General features: G+C 45.2%; 1 protein-coding gene across 2 annotated transcripts; it reads left to right on the top strand.

The window, feature by feature from the left end:
- Positions 6661–9286, top strand: LOC102174648 (cathepsin G). Of its 2 annotated transcripts, XM_005701565.3 has the most exons (5): positions 6661–6715; positions 7427–7574; positions 8033–8168; positions 8327–8581; positions 9031–9286. In XM_005701565.3, exons 1-5 carry the CDS (start codon positions 6661–6663, stop codon positions 9190–9192), a joined length of 756 nt encoding a protein of 251 aa, XP_005701622.2. In that variant the 3' UTR covers positions 9193–9286. The 2 variants fall into 2 exon arrangements, with proteins under 2 accessions (XP_005701622.2, XP_017921432.1); XM_018065943.1 differs by lacking the exon at positions 8327–8581.

Genomic DNA, 9493 nt, shown 5'->3' with positions numbered 1-9493 from the left:
TGCAAGTATCTTCTCCCACCCTGTGGCTTTACTTTTCACTGTCTTAATCATATTTTGGATAATCAGAATTTCACTTTTATTCATGCTGTGCTTAGTCACTCACTCGTGCCCAACTCTTTGTGACCCCATAGACTGTAGCCTGCCAGACTCCTCTGTCCATAGGGATTCCCCAGGCAAGAATACTGGAGTGGGTTGCCATGCCCTTCTCCAGGGGATCTTCCTAACCCAGGGATTGAACCGAAGTCTCCCACATTGCAGGAGGATTCTTTACCATCTGAGCCACCAGGGAAGCCCAAGAATACTGGATTGGGTAGCCTATCCCTTTCTCCAGGGGATCTTCCTGACCCAGGAATACAGGTAGATTGTTAACCAGCTGAGCTATCAGGGGAGCCCCACCTCTATTCATATGTACCCAATAAATTTTTATGTAGATCATTTATCCATTTTTACTTTGTAATTATTATTGGTTAGGACTTTTTATATCTTAAAAAATTTTCGTTTGTTAAGTTTATAAAGAAATTCTTTTAAAAGTGTTTCCTTTATTTTAAATAACCAAGTTTTATATTTATTCATACTCAATAAATTTTACTATAAATTATTTTTGCCATTATTAATTATTTTAAACTCAGTTTTTGTCTCTATTCTTCTAAAATTTTGACTGTTTATTTACAGTGGCTCTTTGAACAGTGCAGGGGTTAAGGGCATTGACCCTCCACCCAGTGGAATATCTAAGTAAAACTTATAGTTGGCCCTCCCATTATGCGGTTTCACATTCACTTATATAATCAACCATGGATAATGTAGTATGGTAGCATTTACAACTGAAAAAAAAACTTGTACAGAATGAAAAATGAGATGGTGGAGTAGAAGGACTTGAGCATACCTCTGCTAATGAAAACACTAAAATCACAACTAACTGCTGAACAACCATTTATGAAAAAAGACTTTGACATACTAGAAAAGATATTCTGCACACAAAGACAAAGAAGCTACAATGAGATGTCAAGAGGGGCTCTTTCGCAATAAAATCAAACCCCATACCACCATGTGAGCAACCAACAGCCTGGAAAATAATTATTTCTCAGAAATTCTCTCACAAGAGTGAGACTCCCTAGCCCCACATCAGGCTTCCCAGCCTGGAGATCTGGCACTGGGGGAAAGAGCCCTGAGAGCATTTTCTTTTGAAGGCCAGCAGGACTTGAATGCAGGAGCTCCACAGGACTGGGGAAAATGGAGACTCCACTCTCAGGGTGCATATTCAAAGCTTCATGTGCACTGGGACACAGAGCAAAGCAATGACTCCATAAGAGCCCGGGCCAGACCTACCTGGGGGGCCTGGGGGGTCTACTAGGAAGGTGGGATATCCTATCCTAGGAAGGTGTGGCTCACTGTGAGGGCAAGCACACTGGTGGCAGACACCCCAGGGAATACTCATCAGTGTGAGATCTTCTGGAGGTTGCCATGTGGGCACGAAGACCTGGCCTTACTCAACAGCCTGCAGGCTCCAGTGCTAGAATGTCTGTTTCACAATAAAATCAAATAACCCCATACCCACAAGGTGGGCAACAAACAAACTGGAAAATAATCGGAAAAAGTCCCACTCATCAGCAAACATGTTGCCTAAAGTCATCCTGAGCCAACAACTGCCTATAAACACATCCCTTGACATGGCCCTGCCAACCAGCAGGGCAAAACACAGCCCCACCCACCAGTAGCAAGTACTAGTCCTTCCCACCAGGAAGCCTACACAAGCCCCTGAACCAAGTTCAACCACCAGGGGACAGACACCAGAAACAAGAAAAATTACAATTCTGCAACCTGAGGAACAGAGACCATGGACATAGAAAGTTAGACAAAATGAGATGGCAGGAAAATATGCTCCAGATGAAGGAGCAAGATAAAACCCCAGAAGAACAACTAAGCAAAGTAAATATAGGCAATCAACCTTGAAGAGAATTCAAGGCAACGATGGTAAAGATGATCCACAATCTCAGAAAATGAATGGAGGCACAGACTGAGAGGATACAAGAAACGTTTAATAAAGATCTAGAAGATTTAAAGAACAGAGATGAACAATACAGTGCAATATAATTATTGAACAATACAATACAGTGACTGAAATGGAAAACACACTAGAAGAAATCAATAGAATAAACGAGGCAGGAGAGTGAATACATGAACTGAAAGACAGATTGGTGGAAATCACTGTTGCAGAACAGAAGAAAGAAAGAAGGATGAAAAGAAATGAGGACAGCCTAAGAGACCAAACTTCACATTATGAAGAGGAGAGAGAGAGAGAAGGACCTAAGAAAATATTTGAAGAGGTAAGAGCTGAAAAATTCCCTAATATGGGAAGGGAAACACTCACTCAACTACAGGAAGCACAGAGTTCCATGCAAGATAAGCCAAAGGAGGAACAGAGAGACACCTATTGATCAAATTGACAACAATTAAAGACAAAGAGAAAATATGAAAAGCAACAAATAACACACAAAGAAACCCCATACCATGATCAGCTGACTTTTCAGTAGAAACTCTGCAGGCCAGAAGGGAGTGGCGCAGTATATTTAAAGTGATGAAAGGGGGAAACCTGTAACCAAGGATACTCTACTCAGCAAGGCTCTCATTCAGATTTGATGGAGAAATCAAATGCTTTACAGACAAGGAAAAGCTTCGAGAATCCAATGCCACCAAACCCTCTTTACAACAAATGCTAAAGGAACTTCTCTCGGTGGAATAAAAGGCCACAACTAGAAACAAGAGAATTATGAATGGGAAAGCTCACCGGTTAAGACAAACATACAGCAAAGACAGGAAATCATCCACACACAAATATGATATCCAAACCAGCAATAATGAAAAGAGGAGAGTACACAAATGCAGGAAATTGGAAATGCATTTGAAATTTAAGAGATCAGCAACTTAAAACAATATTGTACATCAAAACCTCATGGGAACCAAACCTACAGTAGATACCCACACACACACACAAATCCACACACAAATCCAAACATGATACTAAACACAATCATCAAATCACAGGAAGAGAGAGCCAAAGAGGGAGGGAAGGAAAAAGATCTACCAAAACAAATCCAAAACAATTAACAAGATGGCAATAACATACATATCAATAATTACCTTAACTATAAAAGCTTTAAATGCTCCAACAAAGACGCAGACTTGCTGAATGGATATGAAAATAACGCCCATATATACGCTGGCTGCAGAAGACCCACATCAGATATAGGCACACATAAAGACTGAAAGTGAGGGGATAGAAAAAGGTGTTTCATGCAAATGGAGATCAAAAGAAAGGTGGAGTAGCAATACTCATATCAAACAAAATAACTTTAAAATAAAGACTGTTACAAGAGACAAAGAAGGACACTGCATAATGATCAAGAGATCAATCTAAGAAGAAAATATAACAATTGTAAATATATATCCACCCAACATAGGAGGACCTCAATATATGAGGGAAATGCTAATAGCTGTAAAAGGAGACATCTATATTTTATGATACTGATAGTATTATCTTAAAAACTAAAGGGTTTTTTCCTCTTTTGTTATTTACTATTTCTTAGTCATGATGTCTTGTATCCTTATGTGTTTGCTGAGCTGTTTGTATTTGGCTATATGCTTGTCACTATACTTGAAAAATAACTTTTTAGGTGTAATTCGAATTTTGAAGATAAGTTAATTTCTTCTAGATTTGCCATGGATTCTGCCAGGTACTTTGGAACACAATCCATAAGTACAATAACAGAAATTCAAGGCTTGAAAGTCCATTAAATAGTCCAGGTAATTATAAACTTTCAAGAAATTATTTGCAGTTACTAACTCAATACCTCTTTTTTGTTAATTTGAGCATGTAGACTTTTAAGTTCACAGCTTATTGTGGGGAGGGTTTGACTAGACTTGTCTGTCTAGACTAGACCTCATGATCTTTGATTTCTACACCATCATTTTAGGTGCTCTTCAAACAGAAGCTCAAATTCTGTGGATTTAGCAAATTCTCTCAGAGAAATAGAGCTACCTGTCTTGATTCCCATTATTCCTTCTGTTTTAACCTAATAATAACTCTTGCATTGGGAGTTCTTCAAGGCTTTTAAGGTTTCCATACATTTTAAACAAGCGTGTCTGGGGTTGGTTTTGGTGGGAAGATTGGCATGAAATCCTAGTCACTGCTAATGAAATACCCTAAACATCTCTCTACCCAGATCATTAGGAGCATATATTTTACTTCCCTTTTTGCACATGGACTCTCTGTTCTTTATGCTTTCCCCTTAGTTTATTTTTTTTTCCTAAGTTAGTGCTTCTCAAGCTACTTTTTTTTAAATTTTTTTTTATTTTTTTTTTTTAGTTTTTTATTTTTTAAATTTTAAAATCTTTAATTCTTACATGCGTTCCCAAACATGAACCCCCCTCCCACCACTCTCCCCATAACATCTCTCTGGGTCATCCCCATGCACCAGCCCCAAGCATGCTGTATCCTGCGTCAGACATAGACTGGCGATTCAATTCTTACATGATAGTATACATGTTAGAATGCCATTCTCCCAAATCATCCCACCCTCTCCCTCTCCGTCGGTCAACCACTTGTAAAAGAATGAAACTTAGATCACTTTCTAACACCACACACAAAAATAAAATCAAAATGGATTAAAGATCTAAATGTAAGACCAGAAACTATAAAACTCCTAGAGGAGAACATAGGCAAAACACTCTCCGACATAAATCACAGCAGGATCCTCTATGATCCACCTCCCAGAATTCTGGAAATAAAAGCAAAAATAAACAAATGGGATCTAATTAGAATTAAAAGCTTCTGCACAACAAAGGAAAATATAAGCAAGGTGAAAAGACAGCCTTCTGAATGGGAGAAAATAATAGCAAATGAAGCAACTGACAAACAACTTATCTCAAAAATATACAAGCAACTTATGCAGCTCAATTCCAGAAAAATAAATGACCCAATCAAAAAATGGGCCAAAGAACTAAATAGACATTTCTCCAAAGAAGACATACGAATGGCTAACAAACACATGAAAAGATGCTCAACATCACTCATTATTAGAGAAATGCAAATCAAAACCACAATGAGGTACCACTTCACACCAGTCAGAATGTCTGTGATCCAAAAATCTGCAAGCAATAAATGCTGGAGAGGGTGTGGAGAAAAGGGAACCCTCCTGCACTGTTGGTGGGAATCCCCTTAGTTTAAATTAGAGTAACATTTTAAAGACAAAATGAAGTTTAAAAGCTTACATAACAATAAATTAAAATTACCCAAAGGCACTAAGTAAAGTGGTTATACTATTTTGCTTTTTTTCCTGTTTTCTGCCTATATCTTTTTGAGATGCATAAGGAAATTTCATGAGGTTGCAATCACTTACATTGTAATAGGGAAGGAATTACGTTCTTCGCACCTTTGAGAAAAAGCGCCAAGCTGTGTATATTTGTATATGGGGAGAGGATCCTTAACTTTCATAAGATTTTTCAAGTGGGCTTATCACAATCCATAACAGGTTGAGAACTGTATTGGTTTTCAATTCTGACATTTTTGCAAACATTTACTGTATTGTAGGGCTTTCTGTGCCAACACAGAGTCTCCCAAGTATTTTTAAGAGTGTCTAGCAGCCTCCTGTGGAGAAGGAAATGGCAACCCACTCCAGTGTTCTTGCCTGGATAATCCCAAGGACGGCAGAGCCTGGTGGGCTGCTGTCTATGGGGTCGCACAGAGTTGGACACGACTGAAGCAACTTAGCAGCAGCAGCCCCCTGTGTTACTCTACAGAACTCTCCCATCCTTTGCTCTCAGTGATGAATGCTTACTTCTTCATGTGTCACAGGTAGCACAGCAGTGAGCTGCCTCCTTCTTAGGAGCTAGCAGACACAGAGCAGAGATGGGTTTAGGTTGATGGGTCTATCACGGATAAATAGGATCTGATGGCTGTCAACAAAATCAAGTCACTGGGCTTTTTCTGCAGGCAGAGAAGCTGCTGGGACACAAAAGCATTCACCTCAGTAGGAAGCAGAAAAACAGAAGCCGTCCCCAGTGTCGTGATGCACTGAGAGTTTGTTGGGGGCTCAAGTGACCTGAGAGGGAAACGGTCAGTGCAGGCCTCATTCTTCCCTTTCCTTTCCCTGGCAGCGCCCTCCACCCGCCCAGAAACAGAGCCACTCAGTGTGCCTGACAACTTCTAGAAAGGTGTGGGAGCAGCCAGGGCCTGGGTGGGGCTCAGGACCAGGGGGCGAAGACATGCAGGTTCCATTCCCTGAGGGAGAAGGAGGAAGCAGACAGGTCCCAGCCTTGATGCTTGTGAGGACATTATTGAATTTGGTGGGTTTGGGGTTCTGGCACACCCAGCCCCCACCTGGTGCCCTGGGTTCCCATTTCTGTGGCCGGCACTGACTCAGCAGCTGTGTGGGCTATTGCACTGAAGGCTTCGGTTACTGCCTTCCCCCAGGTCCCTGGCAGTTGGTGGGCAAGCCTCTTGGGAAGCTCTGGGTGATGAAACTTATCACGGCAACAGGAGAATGGGACTGTGAATTCTCGAGCCCCCACCTCCCACCTTCACCTTTCCTTCCTCTCCCAGGGGCTCAAAATCTGGCAGGAGGAAGTAGGGGCAACAACTGACTGGGCATCCTCGCCTGGAAGATGCGGCCGCTCCTGCTCCTCATGGCCTTTCTCCTGTCCCCAAGGGCTCGGGCAGGTAAGTGACCATTCCCACCCTCAGGGGCCCAACTCTACCCAATAGACTCTGAAGGAAGACCGCCCAGATACTTGCTAGCCCTGTATCACTGGGCAGCTTGCATGAGTCCAGTTTCCAGCTTCAGATTCTGAGGGCAAGAGTTATATCAGGCCTACCCGGAGAGTCGCCATGAGAGTTAAGTGATGTAGTGTACATAAAGCTCTCAGAACCACCCTGATTATATCACCTGCTATATAAATGTGCTCTCTGAACTCAGTTGCAGCCCCTCTGTTAGCCTAGGGTATCAAGATACAGCGATAGTGGGCCTATCAGCCCATCTCTAGATCTTTAAATTCATAAGCTGGACTCACAGGGATCTGGAAAGTTCCCTGAGGAAGAAAGTGCCACAGAACTTCAGGGAGAGGTGACACCAAAGGGCTCTGGGTACACCATCCCCACAGTAGAGAAACCCTCCTGTGAGGGAGGCCACAGCGGCCCCACCTTCCGGGCAGGTGGGAGGGTGCTGAGGCTGGATGGAGAGCCAGCGGCACTTTCTGCAGGATCCTGGCACCTCCCCCAGTTCTGTGCCCTGCAGACCCCATTCTCACCAACCACCAGCTCACCCTGCCCCTGCTCATCTCTCCTGCTCCCCAACTTCCAGTCTTTCTGGAGCCACCAAGCTGATGTCCACACACCTGCCAGTACAGAGATAATCCTAGTGCCTCCTTCCAGGGCAGATCATCGGGGGCCGAGAGGCCAGGCCCCATTCCCGCCCCTACATGGCATATATTCAGACCCTGACACCAGCGGGTCTGACCATATGTGGGGGGTTCCTGGTGCGAGAAGACTTCGTGATGACAGCAGCTCGCTGCTTGGGAAGGTGAGAAATTAAAGAGCCTCTAGGCACCTGCAAAGCAGGTCCAGAAGAGTTCATGAGAGGAGCCATCGAAGGCAAAATTCTAGCAATGAATAGGTGACCAAGAGACCAGGAGAAGGCCTGTGTGAATGGATAGAAAGGAGGGTCTGGTCAGAAAGAATAAGAGGGGGAGATGGAAGGCTCACCATGGGGCTCAAATTGTGAACTCAAACTCTTTTTCAACTTCTTGTAGGGGAGGCAAAATTTAAGGTCATTGAATTTCCCCCCACCCCCCATCTCAAGGCTGAGTGGTCTCCCCCATCTCAAGGGGAGGCCTAAGGCACAGAGTTCAGCCCCAGAGTCCTCCTGTCTCTTGGTTCCCTTGGCTGAGGTCTCGCTAACCCTGGGCAGTCACTTGACCTGTATTGGGGACCGCAGTTCCTACAGCTCAAAACTACCTCTAGGCTCCCTTTCCTTTGCAGCCAAATAAATGTCATCTTAGGGATCCACAGCGTCACCGCTTCTGAGTGGACGCAGCAGCGCATCCCTGTTCTCAGACCCATCCCCCACCCCAGATACGATCAGCGGAACAACCGGAATGACATCATGTTACTGCAGGTACTGGCCCTCTGGTTCTTCAACTGGGTGGCTCTCCCCCAGCTTGGGGGGCTTCATGTGTCCTGGGACCATGGAGGGGGAATCAGGGCTGACTCCCAGGGTGGTGGTGGGCATGGGGTAAGCATACAGTCCCTGAGTGCCTGCACACTTCCTGCCAGCTGGCATACAGAGTCAGACAGAATGAAGCCGTGAGGCTGGTAGCTCTGCCTCAGACAGAGGAAATGCTGAGCCCTGGGACCCAGTGCACCGTGGCCGGCTGGGGCCTCACCGGACAGAACAGGAGAGCAATCACACTCCAGGAGGTGCAGCTGACAATTCAGAGGGATGGAGAGTGTCACAGTCGCTTCGATTTCTACACTGGCCAAAAGCAGATCTGTGTAGGGGACCCAAGAGAGAGGAAGTCCACTTTCCTGGTAAGACAATGTAGGGTCTGCTGACAGTGCCCAAGACAGGAGGCCCTGGGCACAATGGGCAGAGGGGACAGATTCCATCTCCGTGGCTGCAGCCTGGGGTCCACACCAAAGTGACATGGCGGGGGGGGTGGGGGGCTTTTCCCCATCCATCTGGTGTCTGAGGGAATAGGAGAAGTACCAGACACGCAGGATGTTCATGTGCAGTATTTTCCTGGGGCCGGTGAGATATCTTGAGCTGGGTTGGGCTGGAGAAGTAACCACAGTCACGGCTGAAGCCCAGCATGGGAAAATTCAGAAGCTTTTCTTCTGCACCCCACCACCCTCCCATCTCACACACAGCCAGCCCTGGAAAAAACTCCCCTCAAGCCCCGTCTTCTCTGAGGGTTGGGAGAGGGCAACAGGGGTGGGGAGTCCTGGAAAACAGTGTCCTTTCTCTCCTCTGCCTGTAGGGGGACTCCGGTGGCCCCCTCGTGTGTAGCAACGTGGCCCAGGGCATTGTCTCCTACGGAGACAGGGTGGGGACCCCTCCAGCAGTCTTCACCAGAATTTCCAGCTTCCTGCCCTGGATAAGGAGAACAATGAGACGCTTCCAAGAGTGGACACCAGAGTGACATCCCACGAGACTGACTCTCCTTCTCTGGGGCAGAGCCCAGCTCTGGGGCAGAGCCCAGCTCCAGGGCAGTTCCCAGAGCCTTAATAAACATCCTCGTCTAGAGTGGCAATAACTGATTTCTAATGTGTTCATTAAACATTATTTGTGCACAACAAAGTGTGCCAGGAGTGAGGGTGAGCTTTGTCGAGGAAGATGGGGTCTCTTTCCAAGGAAAAGTGAATCCCTATTCCTACCATCCTGGCGTCAGCAGGAGCTTCTTCCCTCCTCCAAGCCGCCCATTCTTCCGTGTCCCCTCTACC

The sequence above is a fragment of the Capra hircus genome, chromosome 21 (genome assembly GCF_001704415.2).
Source record: "Capra hircus breed San Clemente chromosome 21, ASM170441v1, whole genome shotgun sequence".
Classification (NCBI taxonomy): domain Eukaryota; kingdom Metazoa; phylum Chordata; class Mammalia; order Artiodactyla; family Bovidae; genus Capra; species Capra hircus.
Note: the sequence above shows the minus strand (reverse complement) of the source record. Positions and strands in the feature narration are given on the sequence as shown.

Bases quoted from the DNA above. Each gene is read 5' to 3' on its own strand.
- LOC102174648 (XM_005701565.3), top strand. From the start codon at position 6,661: ATGCGGCCGCTCCTGCTCCTCATGGCCTTTCTCCTGTCCCCAAGGGCT. The intron at 7,575-8,032 runs GTGAGAAATTAA...TTTCCTTTGCAG, and splicing joins GCAGCTCGCTGCTTGGGAAG to CCAAATAAATGTCATCTTAG. The intron at 8,582-9,030 runs GTAAGACAATGT...CTCTGCCTGTAG, and splicing joins AGAGGAAGTCCACTTTCCTG to GGGGACTCCGGTGGCCCCCT.